We start from the raw sequence: 20264 nt of genomic DNA, 5'->3' as shown, positions 1-20264 counted from the left end.
CCGGAGCCTCTGCGCCGCCCGCCGCCAGCTGGAACCCGAGCGCCGGCCTGAGGACAAGGGGAGCCCCGGGCGCCGCCGGCCCCGGCTCAGGGGCCAGCCCGCGCCCCCCGCCCCCGCCGCGGGGAATGGCAGGCAGGTAGCCGGCTCGCGCGAAGACCCCCGCGGCGGGCAGGACCGGCCGAGGACGGCGCGGCCCCGAGAGAGGGAGGAGAGCGGCGGCCCGCCCGCCCCCGGCCGCAGCCCCGGCAGGGCCCTCCCCCGGCGGCGCGCGGCCGCGCGCGCACACATTCGCACACAGTACCTCGGCTCCTGCCCGGCCTCTCCTGCCCCCCGCGAGTGCCGAACCCCCTAGGGCCGGATGCCATGGGTAACAACTTCTCCAGTATCCCCTCTCTGCCCCGAGGAAACCCGAGCCGGGCGCCGCGGGGCCACCCCCAAACCCTCAAAGGTAAGGAAGGCTCTGCCGGGCCGGGCGCAGCCGGAGGACTGGGGCGCAGGTGGAGGGGCAGGGAGATGTGGAGAGGTGTAGTTGGGGAGCACGGGCAGGTGCCACCTGTTGTGCGTATTTGGAGACTCGAGGTGCGCATCAGCCCCTGGAGGTGGGCTAGGGGAGGGGGGCTGCTGGTGGTGATGTTGAAAACCGGGAGGATGGCGTTCCGTGGGGTCTGCGCAGTTTTCCCTGCCAGCACTGGGAACGTCACTGGAGTTAACTCAGGCCATGATGCTAGGCTAGCGTGCAGGGGTTGGGAAGGGTATTTGCCCAGTGGGTAGGGGAGCGTGGCAGGATGGTCAAGCCGGCCAGCTGTGCTTCTCAAGGGAGGCATCTCAGTCTCCTTTTTCATCTGTCCAGGGCTGGAGAGGTCACGCTGGAAGCACTAGTTGCATTTCCAATTGGAGGGTCTTAAAGATCCAGGACTGACTTACAGCAGCCTGGAAGAAGGGGCCAAAGCTGATGGCCTCTGGAGTCCTCTGCAGCTGTCGACTTTTTGCATTCACTGACTCAGCTTGGTTTCTGGTTCCTCCAAAGGCCAGATGTCCAGTTGGAACCAGTCGGAAAGGTTGGGAGCCTTGAAAGAGAGGAACATCTACCAGGAGTGCCTTTGCTGTCTAAATCCCCAGGCCCACCCAGCACCCCCAGGGAGGCCCTAGGCCCAGACTTCAGCCCTATGTCTTTCAGTGCTGTCTCTGACCTTCGTAAGACACAACTGGGTCCTCCCAGGCCCTCAGACCCCACTGATTCCCTTCAGGAAACTGCTCTTCTGTCACACTTAGAACCAGTTAGCACAAGTCCTGGGTATTCTGATGAGTAAGAGCCAGGAAGGGAAGACCTTGGTCTTCCACAAAGAACCACCCATTTCTTCAGCCCCTTGGGTCCTGAGAAGGATAATAGTCATACCCATTGACAAAGAGTTAAAGTTTACAAAGAACTTTCACAAACACCTGTTCATATGAGCAAGGAAATTGCTCTGGGTTGTCAGCAAAACTAATCATACCCATTTTACAGTTGAGAACCAATGCTCATTTTAGGTTCCCAAAGCCAGCGAGAGGCAGAGCTAGGCTGCAGAGCTCTATCTTCTAACTTGAAATTCTGTCCTCTCTTTTGCTGGACGGTTAACTTCCCAGACTAGGAGAGAGGAGGAGAGATAGGACCACCGTTCTGCGTTCTAACTCCAAACCTTTCTGAACTTCTGTTTGGGGAAATCAGTGGGTTTGTTGTGTCTCTGGAAATTAATATGGTGGTACATGTCAGTCTTTTTGAAATAACACACTCATTGGCCTTGTGATTCTCCCCAGAGGAACTGATCCTAGCAAAATGGAGATCCAGGCAAATACTTATGCATCAGGTGAAGATGTTCACAGCAGTGTTATTTATACTAAGAAAACAACCTAAATGCCCTGTAATCATGGTATATCCTCTTGGTGGAGTATTATGCAATCTTTAAAATTGTATTTTTGAAGAATATTTGATGACTTGGGAAAATGCTCAGTGCAGCATAATGACAGTTGAAAAAAGCAGGACACAAAGTCGTATAGGCTGTGAGATCCCAATTTTGTTAAAAAAATATGAATAAAAAAAAAAATCCACGTTGGAAAGAGAGTTTCCAAAAGAGTAATAGTGGTTTTCCTCTGGGTAATGGGATCATGTAAGATTTTTTCTTCTCTTTTTTATACTTCACTCTTTTTAAAAATTTCTACAATAAGGAAGTATTATTTTTTTATCATCAGAAATAAGCTGTAAGTATTAACATGTATAAAGGCTATTTCTGAGTATTGGAAACAGATTCGTAATGATGGAGGAACCTGTGGACATCCTCTCGTTCAGTGTCCTCCCTCACAAGTGAGAAGAATGGAGGAAAGGGAGAGTGATTTCCCCACTTACTCAGTGCATCAGATAGCAAAGTCAGGCTGAACCCTTCAAGGATAGGGTAGCTGGGACAGTGAGTTGACTTGGGGTTTAATTGCTCACACACTGCCCCAAGAAGGCCAGCCTGCTCCATCCTTGACCCTAGGGAAGCCCAGACAAGGCTTTGGTAGTTGCACCCCTTTTTACCAAAAGTGTGGGATTGTGGGGATGTGAGGTCTCCGTGGCTGGGGTCTTCAGCAAGGGAGGGAAGGGGCGAAGGGGTGGGAGAGGGTCTGGGATACTCCCACCTCCCTGCCCCTACCCAACTTCCTTCTCTGCCTGTTTCCCCACCTGTGTGGCCTGGGAAACCCCCTCTTATGCTGCCTGCCTGGTTTACAGGGATCAATTTCTTCTTCTAGGGGACTAAATGGTGGTGAAATATTCCCCCTAGCTGTCTCCCTCCCTCTACCCTTCAGGCTTGATTTACCAGAATCTACTTTCTTCTCCCTTCCCGCATACCTATGGGAGGTGGCCATGAGAATTTTGATTCTGTTCCTTCCAAGCCTAAGATGGAGGATTAGAGTGTACCCTTGACAGCCACCTATGGGTGCCCTCTGTCCTTTGCCCAGGTTCCACTGATCCTGACTTCTCTCCACCCTAATAAAGCCATTACCTTCATTCTGTGATTGTTGTAGTGTCCATTCCAAATTCCCTTCGACTGTATCAGCATTGACTTAGTAGTCTTCTCTGATATATCAGTGGTCATCCAGAATTCCATTCCAATTGTATTGGTGTTGACCTCAATACTGGCTATGATTCTAAGCCTGTCCACTCAGACTTCTGCTCAGATTGCTTCTGTACTCACCCTGAATCCAGCTCTAATTCATATCAGTGTCTGTCTTAGAAATTTGCTAGGGATGGGGAACTCTTGATTTTTTCTCTCCTTCCATAATTGCAATCTCTATTGATTTCTCACCATTTTAATTAAAACAACTGGAAGGGGTCTGGCATAATTGGGACCCTGGGACACACTGGAGATCTGAGATTGGTCTGGCTGCCAGGCCGAGATGAAACGAGGCTCGTTTATCACCTGTCAGATGGTAGACTTTGGTATTCTCCTTGGAAACACACTGACTTCCCTGCTGGTGATTCCCACTGGGGTCTGAACAATGTTGGTCTGGGAGTGTCCAGGGGAGAGATCCAAGGCATAGCTCTAGGCTTAGGACCAACAGACAGTTACGAGGAGTTGCTATGGGCCTGGCCTAGAGGTGAGGGCTTCTGACATCCCTGTACATTCACAGGTGAAGATCTATTTGAAACGGCAAGGTGGATTTGAGCTGGACATGGAGGGAACTGCAGAAATTGTATAGATGACCAAGGGTACGGCCCGCATGCTGGGTATGGAGAGGAGGGTTGGGAAATGGACATACAGCAGAGGCTTGGAGGTGGTAATCAGTAACCGTGTGTATATATTGTCAGTGAGGGGCACAGGGTAACTGGGGCAAGAGGCTCGTGCTTCATGGAGACAAGTAGAGAGAATAAAGAACTTCTCCTTTCCCAGCTCTTTCTGAGTGCCTGCCTGCTTGGTGCTAAGTGTTGGGGGAAAGGTAACCAGGAAAACCTTGCAGAGGGCTATCCAGCCCCAGTGGTCACCCATAGATGAGGATTGGATGGGCTACCTCCCATATTTTTTGAAATTGTAGTGAGATTTACAAGAAATCCACCATTTTAACATTTTACTTATTTATTTTTTATTTTATTTATTTGAGAGAGAGAGAGCGTGGGGGAAGAGGCAGAGGGGGAGAATCTTCAAGCAGACTCCCTGCTGAGCATGGAGCCCAGGGCAGGGCTCAGTCCCACGACCCAGGAAATCATGACCTGAGCCAAAACCAAGAATCAGACAGTTAACCAACGAAGCCACCTAGGAGCCCTCGTTTGTAAGGTGTACAGTCCAGTGACGTTTAGTACATTCAGAGTGTTGTGCAACCACCACCTCTATCTAGTTCCAGAACTTTTTCATCACCTCAAAAGGAAAGCCTGTACCCATAAACAGTCACTCTCCATTACCCCCTCCCCTGAATCCTTGGCTAAGAATGCCCAGAAACACTGACCTAGGAAGTGGTGGAACTGGGATTTCTACCCAGAACACAAAAGCCCATGGGGGAGAAAATTGGTCTTGGGGGAATTTTGGCATATTGGGGCTTTCTTTTTCCTGACCCTCTGGGATGGCATGTGCTCATTCCCAAGATATGCACATTGAGGATCAGGCATTGGCTCTAAATCACAAAGGCCAAGATGGAGGCTGAATAGGCAAGAGCAAGAGGGAGGAAGAGGAGGGAGGAAGAGGGGGGAGGAAGGAGGGCAGGAGCTGGGCACTGCCCAGGGGATGCCAGGGATGCCTCTATCCTGGTGTGCCAGATGCCTGGGCCTATTTCTTGTTGGTCTGTGACTCTCCCAAGGGCTAGAGGTTTAGGGGCTGCTTCTCACTGAACTGGTTGCTTTGGCAACACTGGGCAGGATGCAAGTGGTCTCCTTGGTAACGCCTGGGAAACCTGCCTATGGGGATGGAGGGAGGTGGACTGGCCAGCGGTCAGGCAGGGTGGCACAGGCAGAGCTGGGCTAGGCTGCTGAGATCAAAGGCCTTTGGGGAGGGTCAAGCTTATGGAATAGCCTGGGCTGCCTGTTGGCCATTCCCCAGCAAGACAGAGTCCAGAGGCCCAGGGAAACTGGGTGCCTGCCTGGAGACACCAAAAACACCAATGGGTTAGCCCAGGAAGTGGGAGGAGTTGGGGGTGAGAGTGGGAAGGGGGGAAGAATATAGCTTCTGGATGACAGATTCAGCTGCAGGGTTTATTAAAAGATGCTTATCAGAGGTCATTACCCAGGTCCTGCTGTTCTGGAAAATGAGCAGGTGCTGACGCCTGTGGGGGACCGGGTGGAGAGAAAAGAAGGTCTAGGAGAGGAGGAGAAGGAAATAGAGTCACTGGCAGGCAGGTGGGAAGCCTTGGCTTTCTCTCTGTGCTAGCTGCAATTGGGGGGTGGGCTGGGCTCTGCACTGGGCTCTGGAACTGAGGTTCTTGTAGGGTGAGAGTTGGGGTTCCAGGGATGCTCTGATAGGAAGGGCTCATTCTGTTGTTCAACAAATGCATGCTAAGCATCGACAATGGGCCGGACACTCTCGTAGGCATGAGAATACAGTGGTGTACAGAATAGATGAGGGTTTGCTGCCATGGCTGCCGTGAGGCTTCCCCTCCAGTGGAGAGGCGAATGGGAAGAAAAATGACAAATGAATAAAAATGAATTGGAATATGATAATAAATACTAACATGCTATGTGCTGGAGCCTGTGCTAAGCTCTTTAAACCTATTATCTCATTTATTTTTTTAAGATTTTATTTATTATTTTAAAGAGAGAGACAGAGTGTGCACACGTGATTTGGGGGAGGGGCAGAGGCAGAGGGAGAGAGAGAATCCCAAGTAGACTCTGCGCCGAGCACAGAGCTGGAAACAGGGCCCGATTCTACGACCCTGAGATCATGACCTGAGCTGAAATCAAGAGTTGGAAGCTCAACCGACTGAGCCACCCTGGGGCCCCTTATCTCATGTAATTTTTAAAACAATCTTGTGAAGTAGGTATGATTATTAACCCCATTTATGGATGGGTAAACTGAAGCTTCAAGGTCAAATGGCTGATACGAGGTGGAGCTGGGATTCTGGTTTCTTAAAATAAGACAATAGTGAAGTTTGCTGTGTCAATTGACTCTTCCTTTCGCGAATGATTTCTCTGTAACATGTGGTGCATTTGATAGCATTTTACCCACAGAACATTTTTCAAAATTGGAGTCAATCCTCTTGAACCCTGCTGCTTTTTTATCCACTAAGTTTTGTAATATTCTAAATCCTTTGTTGTCCTTTCAACAATCTCCACAGCATCTCAAGAAACCACTTTGTTCATCTGTCAGAAGGAGCTCCTCATCCGTTAAAGTTTTATCACAAGATCGCAGCAATTCAGTCCCATCTTCAGGCTCCACTTCTAATTCTAGTTTTCTTGCTATTTCCACCCCATCTGCAGTTACGTCCTCCACTGAAGTCTTGAACTTCTCAGAGGCATCCATGATGGTTGGCATCAGCTTGTTCCAAACTCCTGTTAATGCCGACGTTTTGACCTCTTTCCATGAATCACAAATGTTCTTAATGGCATCTAGAATGGTGAATCCTTTCCAGAAGGTTTTCTGTGGACTTTGCCCAGATCCATCAGAGGAATCACCATCCATGGCAGCTCTAGCCTTATGAAATGCATTTCTTTTCTTTTTTTTTTTTTTTAAGATTTTTAAAATTTATTTGAGAGAGAGAGAGAGAGCCAGTGAGAGAGGGAACACAGGCAGGGGGAGTGGGAGAGGAAGAAGCAGGCTCCCAGTGGAGGGGCCCAATGTGGGGCTCCATCCCAGGACTCTGGGATCACGCCCTGAGCCGAAGGCAGATGCTTAACGACTAAGCCACCCAGGCGCCCCATGAAATGCATTTCTTAAATAATAAGACTTGAAAGTCAAAATGACTCTGATGCATGGGCTGCAGAATGGAGGTTGTGTTGGCAGGCATGAAAGCAACATTAATATCATGGTCCATCTCCATCAGAGCGCTACAGTGACCAGGTGCATTGTCAACAAACAGTAATATTTTGAAAGGAATCTTTTTTTCTGAGCAGTAATTCTCAGCAATGGACTTAAACTATTCAGTAAACCGTGTGGTAAACAGATGTGCTGTCATCCAGGCTTTGTTGTTCCGTTTCTAGCGCACGGGCAGAATAGATTGAGCGTAATTGTTAAGGGCCCTAGGATTTTCAGAATGGTCAGTGAGCATTGGCTTCAGCTTAAAGCTTCTAGTTGCTTTAGTCCCTAACAAGAGAGTCAGCCTGTCCTTTGGAGCTTTGAAACCAGGCACTGACTTCTCTCCAGCTATGAAAGTCCTAGATGGCATCTTCTCTAATAGAAGGCTGTTTGGTCTACATGGAAAATCTGCTGTTGAGTGTAGCCCCCTTCGAGAACGATCTTAGCTGGATCTTCTGGATGCCTTCCTGCGGCATCTCCAGCAGCACCTGCTCCTTCACCGTGCACGTTTATGTTGTGGCGAGGCCTTCTCTCCTCAAGCCTCATGAGCCCACCTCTGCTGGCTTCAAGCTCTTCTTCTCCAGCTTCCTCACCTCTCTCGGCCTTCACAGAATTGAAGAGAGTCAGGGCCTTGCTCTGCATGAGGCTTTGGTTTAAGGGAATGTTGTGGCTGGTTTGATCATCTATCCAGACCAGCCAAACTGTCTCCATATCAGCAATAAGACTGTTCCGCTTTCTTATCATTTGTGTGTTCACTGGGGTGGCACTTGTCATTTCCTTCAAGACCTTTTCTGTGCACTCACAGCTTGGCTAACTTGCTTTCCCTATCTCCTGTCTTCCTCACTAAGCTTAATCATTGCTAGCTTTAGAATTAAAGTGAGAGATGCAAGACTCTTCCTTGCACTTGACCACTTAGAGGCTAAGGCAGGGTTGTCAATTGGCCTAATTTCCATATTGCTGTTGGAGCAGTCAGAACACACACACCATTTACTGGTTAAGTTTGCTGTCTTATAGAGGCATGGTTTGTAGCTCCCCAAAACAATCACTCATCACAGATCACCATAATAAATATAATAATCGTGCAAAAGTTTGAAATATTGCAAGAATTACCAAAATATGGCACAGAGACACGAAGTGAGAAAATACTGTTGGAAAATGACACCAGTGCACTTGCTGGATGCAGGGTGGCCACACATCTTTAATTTGTAAAAAAAACTCAGTATCTGCAAAGTGCAATGAAGTGAAGCACCATCAAACGAGGTATGCCTGTAACCTCTTTATTTAGAACAGTTTTAGATTTACAGGATTATTACAAAAGTGTATGGAGTTTCCAGATACCCCATATCCAGTTTCCCCATTATTAACATTATAGTATGGAAAATCTGTGACAAATAATGAACCTATCTCCATACACTGTTATTAACTAATGTCTATATTTTATTCAGATTTCCTTCATTTTCCCAATGTTCTTTTTCTGTACTGGGATCCCATCCAGGATATCACATTATATTTTTAGGTATCATCTTATATATTTAGTTGTCATGTTTTCTTAGGTTCCTTTTGGTTTTGACAATTTCTCATACTTTCTTTGTTTTTGGTGACCTTGACAGTTTTGAGGGTTACTGGTTAAGTACCTTGTAGACTGCGCCTCTCTTGGGATTTCTCTGATGTTCTTTTCGTGATTAGATTGCTGTGTGGGTTTTGGAGAGCTAGACCGTAGAGGTGAAGTGCCGTTTTCGTCACATATCAGCAATGCATGCAATCAACGTGATTTGTCCCTGGTGATGTTGACCTTGATCACCTGGCAGAGGTGGTGCTTGTCTGATTTCTTCATTGTAAAGTTAAAGTTATACTTTTCTCCCCTTTCCATATTCACTCTTTGGAAGAAAGTCCCCATGCACAGCCCTCACTTAAGGGGTGGGAGTTACGCTCCACTTCCCTGAGGCCTGAGCACTATTTTCCTTTATTTTAATTTTTTAAAAAGATTTTATTTATTTATTTGAAAGAGAGAGAATGAGAGCGAGCGAGCGCATGAGCAGGGGAGAGAGAGAAGCAGACTCCCCTGCTGAGCAGGGAGCCTGACGGGGGCTCGATCCCAGGACCCTGGGATCTAGTTACCCGGTCGGCTAGATCAGTTACATAAGGGCTGTGAAGGAGACTGTGGAGCTGCTGGGGGAACTTGACCTGGTGCTGGGGTCTGGGAAGGTTTCTCTAGGGAAGTGATCTGAGGATGTGTAGGGCTTGGCTTTATGTTCCTAGAGGGGTGCTCCTGACCTATTGGGTTTAGAACTATTCATTTAGCACCCCGACCCCTGCCTGTTCAATGCCACTGGCCACCTTAAATGTCATTGTGACATTACAAAAAAAAAAAAAAGAAAGGAGGCTCTCCCAAGGTTTTCTTTTTTTTCTTTTAATTCCAGTATAGTTAACATACAGTGTTACATTAGTTTCAGGTGTACAATATAACAATTCAACAATTCTGTAATTACTCAGTGCTCACCACAATAAGCGTCCTCTTAATCCCCTTCACCTCTTCCACCCACCTCTCCACCCACCTCCCCTCTGGTAACCATCTGTTTGTTCTCTCAAGTTAAGATCTCCCATATTTTTAAAAGCACCCCAAAGGGGGCAGTGCCACCCTTAATTGAGAGCATTGAGCTGGGTGTGGAGAGCAGCAGTGACGGCTGTTCCTGGCAGGGGGCCTAGCATAAGCTCCTGTGCTTAAGGACAGAGTTTAGAGTTGGCTTCAGCTAACTTGCAGGGCGGGGGGTGGGGGGGCGATGATCCCAGGCCAATGTCATCCTGACCCTCGGGGCTAAGAAACTTTCAGCAGGAAATCATGAAGAGACCACTGCCTTGTCTCTCTTCCGTGATCACAGAGGCTGTCTGAGCAGGGCTGGGGCAGGAGGAGAGAGGATCTTTCCTGGGATGAAGGAGAGGGCGAGAGAAGTATGTCTGCTGGCTTCTCTGTGCAGCCTTCTTTGCCTCCATTGCCCCGGAATGCCAGCCTGGCTGCTCCAGGGGCTGAGGAGGGGACAACGATAAGGGAGAACTTTGCCCGGAGGAGGCGTTGTCTTATGATAGGGATGGGGACAGTTCCACATGCTCCTGGCTTTCACCTTCGTCTTCCCCCCCGTGGCTCGCCCTGGCTTCTACCCAGCATCCACTGAAAGGTGGGTCTGCTGCTGTGGATGGGTCAGTCTAGAGTGTGTGTCTGTCCCAGTGAGGCTGTCCATCCAGGTGCCTCTGAGAGTGAGGGGAGGAGGCACTGGCCTTGACCAGAGTAAGTAAAACTGCAGGGATGCTCCAGCTGATTTACTTCGTGTGATGGTGCCCTCTTGGTACCCAACATGGCGCTGGGTATGGAGAACTGGGATGTGAATTGGGTCTGCCCTTCAGGTGCTCACAGCCCAGCCTTATTTAATTCAGACATCCGTCCATATAGACAGAAGGGTCCCGGAGCCCTTTTTCTGCTCTATGTCTGCTTGCTTTTCCTTTCCTTTTCTTTCCCTCATCTTCCTGGCAAATACTCCTTTGAACGCATTCTCCTTGAGAAGACTGGCAGGTGGTCAGGTGGAAGGGCCGGTGGCCCCTGAGTTTGAACATCAGAACCCAAATATACCATAGAGACTGTTTTGTTCCTGCCTCCTTTCTCAGCCCTGGTCTGGGGTTCTCAGTCCCAGAGGGGAGAGTGACTTGCCCAAGGTCATACAGCTGAATTGGACCAGGCGGTATTGTGGTCTCAAGGCTCGGACCTTGCAGGATGCTAATGCTTTCCAGAGTTGGCAGAAGAAAACTCCGGAGGGACAGCCTGAACGCTTGCCCCAGCTGTGCTGTGTGCTGTCCATAGGGGAGCTATTGAAGGGCTTTAAATGGAGCAGTGACAAAATCACTTCGATGTCTTAGAAAGTTCTGGGGCAAGGGAGCAGCAGGGCAGGGCCAGGCTAGAGGCTCCTGCAGACCACCGGGGGGTGGTGGGGAGACAGGTGTGGCTTCTGCCAGGGCAGGGCAGTGAGCAGTGAGGCAAGTGGATTGATTTCACCTTGAAGTTTTGGAGGCGGTGCGGGAGAGAGAGAGGAGCTGCCTGTGTGGACACATCTCTGGGGATTCTGACTTCTGAGGCAGTGGTCCGGGAAGCACCCAGGTGGCCTGGCTTGGAAGAGCTTGGATGCACAGGGAGGGAGGCCCTCTTGGGAGGTCAGAGATGTGTGTGCAGTGTGTGGGTGTTCCCTTGAGTGCTGTGTCCCACCCAAGCTTTGAGGTCTTAGAGCCGGGAGCAGAGACAGGTGAGCAAGGCATGGCTGGCCCTGGGCCCTTAACTCCAGCTCCACCACCTGGGAAACCATCAATAATTAATATTCGCTCTGCCTGTCACAGGTGGCTCCCACAGGGTGGGCAGAGGCAGGGCGCTGGCACCTGTGCGGTGATGATGTGCACCTGGCTTCTGCCGGCGCCTGAGCCAGGGGCCTTCGGTCCTGATCTAGCCAGTCTTTCTCAGGTGGCTCCTTGCTCCCAGCACACACACACACCCCCCATGAAAGGTGGCCATAAATCAGCCGGGACAGGCCAAGGCTGCTCTGGTTTTCCCAGAGTGAGATCAAAGCCCCGGACCCTCACCCTGGGGCTCAGTACTTATTAAATTATTAAACTGTCAAGGGAGGGGAAAGAGGGAGAGACTGGGTGGATGGCCATATAGTAAAATAGAATGCGGAAGAATGGGCTGAGAAATGAAGCAGCAGGTGGTGCAGATCTCTCTTCAAGACAGAGATTTCATTTCCTTTGGATATATCCCCAGGAGCAGGAATCATTTGGTAGTTCTACTTTTAATTTTTTGAGGCACCAACATACTGTTTTCCAAAATTGCTGTACCAATTTACATTCTCACCAGCAGTGTATAAGAGTTCCCTTTTCTTCCTGTCCTCATCAATAGTCGTTACCTGTCTTTTTGATAAGAAACATCCTAGCAGGTGTGAGGTGATAGCTCACTGTGGTTTCGATTTGCATTTCCCTGATGATTAGTGATGTTGAGCACCTTTTCGTGTACCTGTTGGCCATCTGTATGCCTTCTTTGGAAAAACGACTCTTCAGATCGTGTGTCCATTTTTAAATTGAGTTACTATTATTATTTTCTTGCTTTTGAGTTGTAACAGTTCATTGTATATTTTGGAGGTTAACCCCTTATCAGACATATGGTTTGCAGATATTTCCTTCCATTCCTTAGGTTGCCTTTTTATTTTGTTGATTGTTTCCTTTGCTGTGCAGAAACTCTTTTGTTTGATATGGTCTTACTTGTTTATTTTTTTTTCTTTTATTGCCCGTGCTTTTGGGACTGTATCCAAAAAATCATTGTCAAGACCAATGTCAAGCTTTTTCCCATGTTTTCTTCCAGGAGTTTATAGTTTCAGATCTATGTTTAAGTCTTTAACCATTTTAGGTTGATTTTTGTATATGATGTGAGATAAAGGTCCAGTTTAATTCTTTTGTTTGTGGATACCCAAATAAACACCATTTATCCGTTCCCCATTGTGTATTCGTGGCGTCTTTGTTGAAAATTAGTTAACCATATATGTGTAGGTTTGTTTCTGCATTATTTTATTCTATTGATCTATGTATCTTCCAATTAGTATTTATGTCAATATTGTATTGACTACTATAGCTTGTAATATAGTTGGAAATCAGAAAATGCTATGCTTCCAGCTTTGCTCTTCTCGCTCACGATTTAGCTGTTCAGTGTTTTTTGTGGTTCTATACAAATTTTGAAATTGTACTTTCCATTTTTATGAAAAAATGCCATTGGAATTTTGATATGGATTGCCTTGAATCTATAGAGTTCTTTGTGTAGTATGGACATTTTAATGATATTAATTATTTCAATCCATGAATATGGGATATCTTTGTACTTATTTGTATCTTCTTCAATTTCTTTCATCAGTGTTTTTATTTTTCAGGATATAGTTCTTTCACCTCCTTGGTTGAATTTATCCCTAAGTATTTTATTCTTTTTGATGTTATTGTGAAATGTTTGTTTTCTTCCTTTTTGGGTAGTTTGTTCTTAGTGTATAGAAACACGATGGACTTTTGTATGCTGATTTTGTATCCTGCAACTTTACTGAATTTATCAACCTAACAGTTTTTTGGTGGAGTCTTGAGATTCTTCAATATATAAGATTGTATCATCTGCAAATAGAGAGAATTCTACTTCTTCCTTACTGATTTGGATGCCTTTTATTTCTTTTTCTTGCCTAAGTGCCCTGGCTAGGACTTATGGCATTGTTTAACTTTTTTCTTTTTTTTTTTTTTAAGTACAAGCCCAGCATGTAGCCCAAGGTGGGGTTTGAACTCATGATCCTGAAATCAAGACCTGAGCTGAGGTCAAGAGTCAGGCACTCAACTGACTGAGCCACCCAGCTGCCCCTCTGGCACTGTTTAAATACAAGTGGCAGGAGTGAGCACGCTTGCCTTGTTCTTGACCTTAAAGGAAAAGCTTTCTCAGCTTTTCACCATTGAGTATGAGGTTAGCTGTGAACTTGTCGTGTGTGGCCTTTATTATGCTGAGGTACATTGCATATATTCTTAATTTGTTGAGTATTTATGATGAAAAGATGTCGATTTTGTCAAATGCTTTTTTATGCATCTGTTGAGATGATCCTATGATTTTTTTATCTTTTATTTTGTTAATATGGTATATGATATTTATTGATTTACATATATTGTACCATTCTTGCATCCCAGGGGTAAATCCCACTTGATCATGTTGTAAGATCCCTTCAGTGTGCTGTTGAATTCAGTTTGCTAATATTTTGTTGAGGATTTTTACATCTATGTTCATCAGAGATATGGGCCTGCAGTTCTCTTTTCTTGTAGTGTTCTTCTTTTTTTTTTTAATGCTTTTTTTTTTTAAGATTTTATTTATTTGTTTGACAGAGATAGAGACAGCCAGTGAGAGAGGGAACACAAGCAGGGGGAGTGGGAGAGAAAGAAACAGGCTCATAGTGGAAGAGCCTGATGTGGGGCTCGATCCCATAATGCCGGGATCACGCCTTGAGCCAAAGGCAGATGCTTAACCGCTGTGCCACCTAGGCGCCCCTTCTTGTAGTGTTCTTAACTGGTCTTGGTATTAGGGTAATGCTGGCCTCATAAAATGACTTTGGAACGGTTCCTTCCTCTTCATTTTTTTTTTGGAGAGAGTTTGAGAAAGATTGGTACTAATTCTTGTGTAAATGTTCAGCAGAATTCACCAGTGAAGCATTCTGGTCCTGGACTTTTCTTTGTTGGGAGATTTAAGAATACTTTACCCAGCAAAGCTATCCTTCAGAATTGAATGAGAGATACAGACATTCCCAGACAAAAAAAAGCAGAAGTAGTTAACAGTCACTAAACCTGCCTTACAAGAAATGCTAAAGGAGTTCTTCAAGCTGAAAAGAAAGGACAGTAACTAGTAACATAAAAACATACGAAAGTATAAAATTCCCTGGTAAATGTAAATGTATGGTCAGATTCAGGATACTCCAATATTCTAATGGTGGTGTATAATTCACTTATAACTCTAGTATAGAGGTTAAAAGACAAAATAATTTTCAAAAGCTATAATTACAACAAATGGTTAGTGGATAGACAATATAAAAAGATGTAAATTGTGACATCAAAAATATAAAATGATTGGGAAGCAGTGAAAGTGTTGAGCTTTTGTATGTGAACAACGTTGAGTTGCTATCAGCTTAACATAGACCGTGATAAGATGTTGGCTTTTTGTTTTGTTTTGAGAGAGAGAGTGTGTGTGCGTGCATTAAGAGTGGGGAGGGGCAGATGGAGAGGGAGAGAGAGATTCCCAAATAGGCTCCATGCTGAGGCTCCACTCGGGGCTTGATCTCACGACCCTGAGATCATGATCTGAGCCGAAATCAAGAGTCAGACTGAGCCACCCATGTGTCCCTAGACTATGATAAGATGTTTTATGTGAACCTCATGGTAGCTTCAGTGCAAAAACCAATGGTAGGTTCAAAAAAAGGTAAAGAGAAAAGAATGAAAACATACCACCATAGAAAATCATCTAAACACAAAGAAAGATAGTGAGAGAGGCAGAAAGGAACAAAGGATCTATAAAATACCCAGAAAACAATGAACCAAGTGGCAATAGTAAATTCTTCTCTATCGGTAATTATTTAAGTATAAATAGTCTAAATTCTCCAATCAAAAGACACAGAGTGGTTGAATAGATAGAAAGACAAGACCCAATGAACTACCCAACCATGAGAGACTCACTTTAGCTTCAAGGATACCCCTAAGCTGAAAATGAAGGGATGGAAAAAGATATTCCAGGCAAATGGAAACTGAAGAAAGCAGGGGTAGTTCTACTTACAGAAGACAAAATAGACTTTAAGTAAAAGACTGTAGTAAGAGACAAGGTCATTATATAATGAAAAAGGGATTGACTCATCAAGAGGAAATAACTATAGTAAATATATATGCACCTCACATCAGAGCACATAAGTATATAAAGCAAATATTAACAGATCTGAAGGGAGAAATAGACAGCAATACCATACTAATAGGGGACTTCAGTTCTCCCCTTTCAACCATAGATAGATCATCCGGACAGAAAATCAATAAGAAAACATTGGACTTCAACTACACTTTAGACCAAATGGACCTAACAGACATATACAGAACATTCCATCAAACAGCAGCAAAATGCACATTCTTCTCAAGTGCACACAGAACACTCTTCAGGACAGATCATATGTTATCCACAAAACGAGTCTTAACATACTGAAGAAGATTTAAATATCATGTATCTTTTCCAACCACAATGGTATGAAACTAGAAATCAATTTTATGAGGAAAACTGGAAAGTTTACAAATACATGTAGATTGAACAACATAGTCCTGAATAACAAATTGGTTAAGGAAGAAATCCAAAGGGAAATAAAAAAAATCTTGAGACAAACAAAAATGGAAACACAACATACCAACATTTACAGGATGCAACAAAAGCAGTTCTAAGAGGGACGTTTATAATGATAAATGCTTATATTAAGAAAAAAGAAAGATGTCAAATAAAAAGCCTAATTTACACCTCAAGGACCTAGAAAAGGAACAAACTAAAGCCAAAGTTAGTAGAAGGAAGGAAATAACAAAGATCAGAGTAGAAATAAATGACATGAAGACTAGAATGATAATAGAAAAGACCAACAAAAAAGTTGGTTTTTTGAAAGGATACATAAAATTAACAAACTTTTAGCTAGACCAAGAAAAAGAGAGAAGACTCAAATACCACAGAAATACAAAGGATCACAAGAGACTACTGTGAACAATGATATGCCAACAAGTTGGGCAACCTAGAAGAAATGGATGAATTCATAGAAACGTACAACCTACCAAGACTGAATCATGAAGAAATAGAAAATCTGAACACCCCGATGTTTATAGCAGCAATGTCCACAATAGCCAAACTATGGAAAGGGCCCAGATGTCCATCGACAGATGAATGGATAAAGATGTGATATATATATACAATGGAATATTACTCAGCCATCAAAAAATAAATAAAATCTTGCTATTTGCAACAACGTGGATGGAGCTAGAGGGTATTATGCTAAGTGAAATAAGTCAGTCGGAGAAAGACGATTATATGTTCTCACTCATATGTGGAGTTTAAGAAACAAAACAGAGGATCATAGGGGAAGGGAGGAAAAAAATAAAACAAGACGAAATCAGAGATGGAGACAAACCATGAGAAACTCTTAATCATAGGAAACAAACTAAGGGTTGCAGGAGGGGAGAGGGGTGGGAGGATGGGGTAACTGGCTGAGGGACATTAAGGAGGGCACGTGATGTAATGAGCACTGGGTATTACATAAGACTGATGAATCACTGACCTCTACCTCTGAAACCAATAATACATTATATGTTAAATAATTGAATTTAAATTAAAAAAATAAAGAAAAATTAAAAAAAAAAGAAAATCTGAAAAGACCAATAATGAGTGAGGAAATCTCTTTTCAGGGCAGAGAGAACCTTGCTAGGCCTGAGAGGTGCAGAGGAGGGTTTCTATCTCCTGGGCCAGGCTGGCAGATCCTTTGGGGTTGAGGAAACCAGCCAGGTACCTAGACCCTGGTGTGGAGCCAAGACCATGGAGGAAGCAGTGGGATGAGGTTGCGAGTGATGAGAATGCCACTCACGTGGAAGTTTCTATATCAGAGTGCAGCCCTCCTAGAAACGGGGGCTCTGATTGCATGAAATTCTTCTGGTTCCTTCACTGTAAAATGTGAAGGAAACTGTTTTAAAGAGTTTGGGTTTCCTTGTCTGGTCCCCAAGTTGAGGGTGTGTTAAAGAAACAAAATATAAGAAGAGCCTAGATCAGTTGTTGAGAAGAAAGTTTCCCAAGATTCAGGGCTTGTTCTGAAAGTGAGCGTTTACTGTCTAGTTCTAAGTTTCAGATCCTAGGGCACAAGGTTCTATTTGGGGGTGAAGGTGCCATTTCTGTAGGCAAGATTCTTTCTTGGTATTGAGGTGCCTGTTTTGGGGGGTCTGATTTCCATGCTGGGATGAGAGTTCCAGTCCTGGAGGGGAGTTTTCACTTCAGGGTCCTGGATTCGTATTTGCAGTTGAGCTTTGAGTCTTGGGGCCAAGAATCCCCTTTGGCGCTCCATATTCTAGAGTCGGGTTAAGGTTCCCTTCTTGGGCTTGGGTTTTGATTTTCAGGCTGGAGGTCTTGTGCCCTGGGAGGAAGGGAAGAACTAGAACCCCTTTCCCCCTTCTGGAGAAGACTTTCTGGGGCCAGCAGCAGGGGAATGGGCCAGTAGACTCTTGAGCTGATGGTCAGGAGGCCTGGGTTCCAGCCCCTTGCCCGGATGTGAGACTGAAGACAAATCACTTGCAAGCTTTAGGTCTCCGCTGGAAGCGTGGCCAGGCAGTGGTGTTGACTCACAAAGCGCCATCCAAGTTCGCTTGATCCTCCCAAAATGACACTAATGGTGGCTCCATAGGCAGCGATGGCCATGGCTCGGTGAGTCAAATCCATGATGACAGCGCTCAAACCGCCTTGGGCACTGTCAGCTTGGTCCAGTTAGTGCCAGTCGGATCTTAACTTGTGCTGAGGGGCCCTGGGGAGAGGGAGCACACACTGAGTGGGAAGTGTTAAGTCCGGGGCCCTGGGGCTCGGTGTGTGGCTCTGGCGGGCGGGAGCTGGGCTGGGTTGGGCCCACAGCTTCCCTCCTAGTGGGCCAGTTCTCACATAGCCCGGGCGGTGTGTACAGACATACCATAAACTGTGATCTGAGGGGGCCTGCTTTTCTCCCTGGTGCTCTGTGGAGGAGAGCGACGGGGATGCAGGGGGCATGGCTGTGTCCTCTGTCCCCAGCCTGGCTAGCGCCCAGCTGAGAAACATCTGCTTCTGTATAGGGCCACCGCCTTAAGTCCCCTCTCTCATTTCTTTTTCCTCTTACTCCAATGCGGATCCTCTCAGAGAGCTTGATATTGCTGGGAAGAAAAGCCCATTATGTTTGTCTGGGACTTTCAGCTTCATGAAGCCCTCCTGTCTCTTCCCTCCTGGATTATGCTCCAGATCTCCTAGAGATTGCTGAGACAGGTGGTCTTGGCCCTACTTCCTGGAGGAACAAACAGAGGTCCGGTTGGGTGGCCATTTCCAGGGTACCCTCAATGATGCCTGTACCCACTTGCCCAGGGTCCCAGAGCAGGTCAGTGGGCCTTGAATGGGGGTGCCTTCCTTGTGGCCTCCTCGCCCCCAGACAGACACCCCTCTGGCCTGTGGGCCTTCCTGTCTCAGAGGTCCTCCTCTGTTCTACCCGAATGGGAGACCGCAGTGAGGAATGCAGAGCTGTCAGGGAGAGGCCATGCAGGGAGTTTCCAGCTCAGGGGCAATTTCTCTAACTGCCAGAAGAACTTTTCCTTTAGGACAGAGCCCTTCCCTATGGCGCAGGAAACTCAGGCACCTGAGAAGATGGGGGAGTTTTCTCCACCACCAGGTCTGTCCCAGGGATGTAGGGCGTTCTCTGTCTGGGTCTGCAGGGACCCTCCAAACCCCACTGTCTGGGCCTGGCCAGGGTGCATGGAAGGTTGAGAAGCCTGGGGATCCCACTGGGCTAGACTCTGATGTGGTCCTGCCGGCCTCTGGAGGTCCCCTGAGGGCATGGAAGGGAAGCCAGTGGGTGAGGAGGGAGCAGGAAAGGCAGGCAGGGTAGAGGCCCTGTGGTTGAGGAACCGACTCTGGAGTCAGATTTTGTCTTTGCTGCCTGTGCCACCTGGAGCCAGAGGCTTAACTTCTCCAAACCCTCATTCCTTATCGGAGATAATGCTTGACGAGTCGTGAATGCATAATAAGTACTAGTTATTGTCATCATAAGACTCAACCTGCAGGTCCCCGCTTAGACATCACTTCCACCGGGAAGCCTTCCCTGACCCCCCACCCTGCCCCGGCTGGGTTAGATGGCTTCTGTGTCCTCCTCACGGCAGCCCTGTGCTCCCCTCGCAGCCTGGATCAAAGCAGGCTTGAGGGCCTGTTTGGCTGTCAGTGTCCCACGCGGGCTGTGGGCTCACCGCTGTGTTGCCACCTCCAGGGCCCGGCATACACCGTAGGCGCTCAACAAATATTTTGAAATGAATGCAAGAGTGGGCTGATGCTGGAGAAGTCAAACTTTCCTTTCCCGGCCCCTCAGCGCTGCAACAGCCCACTTTCTTCTCTCGGTTGAACTGACATTTCCTGAATACCAGGCTCTGGGGCCAAGACAAGAGAAGGGAAGAGTGATGTAGGACTGTTGGTTCATTCATTCATTCTCTGATGGCACAGATGTTTTCGGGGTGCCGGGCCTTGTGCCAGCCTCCGGGGACGGACGTGCCCCTGTCCTTACAGCACTCGTGGTACTGATCCCTGGGGCCGAGAAAGGTCAGAGGAGAGGACGGTGATCAGCTAGGCTGAGTAGAGTCGGGGAAGGCTTCCAGGAGGAGAGGTTTGTTTTGCAGAATGATGGGGAAGTTTGGGTAGATAATGGGTGGGCCTTCTCTTGGGGGTGGGCAGAGAACAGAGAGAGAAGATGGAGCTGCGTGCGTATGGCAATAAGGCAAAGCTGGCCAATGACGTTGTGGCCCGAGGGTGTGGGCCTTGACTGTCTTGCTAAAGATGGGTTCACCAGCTGTGGGTACCACTGATCCTCGCTCTGCCGTCCACAGACGAGTGACCCTGGGCAGGTCATGGCATGCCCGTCCTCTAGGATGGGAGCTGTGATGCCTGCCACTCAGGGTGGTCAGACCACTGTGGCCAACCACCTGGTGAAAGGAGATGGCCCGGGGAATAGA

The 20264-nt window shown here is 46.9% G+C and overlaps 1 protein-coding gene across 1 annotated transcript in view; it reads left to right on the top strand.

Moving 5' to 3' along the window:
- The first annotated feature begins 335 nt into the window (after positions 1-335).
- NEURL1 (neuralized E3 ubiquitin protein ligase 1) overlaps positions 336-20264 on the top strand; it is a 76988-nt gene continuing 57059 nt past the window's right edge. Inside the window, exon 1 of the mRNA XM_045803037.2 lies at positions 336-448. Coding sequence (XP_045658993.1) covers positions 364-448 — 85 coding nt within the window. The 5' untranslated portion in view covers positions 336-363. The remainder of the gene's footprint in view (positions 449-20264) is intronic.

Source organism: Ursus americanus, chromosome 6, assembly GCF_024610735.1.
Source record: "Ursus americanus isolate L20-20 chromosome 6, mUrsAme1.1.p, whole genome shotgun sequence".
NCBI lineage: Eukaryota > Metazoa > Chordata > Mammalia > Carnivora > Ursidae > Ursus > Ursus americanus.
Note: the sequence above shows the minus strand (reverse complement) of the source record. Positions and strands in the feature narration are given on the sequence as shown.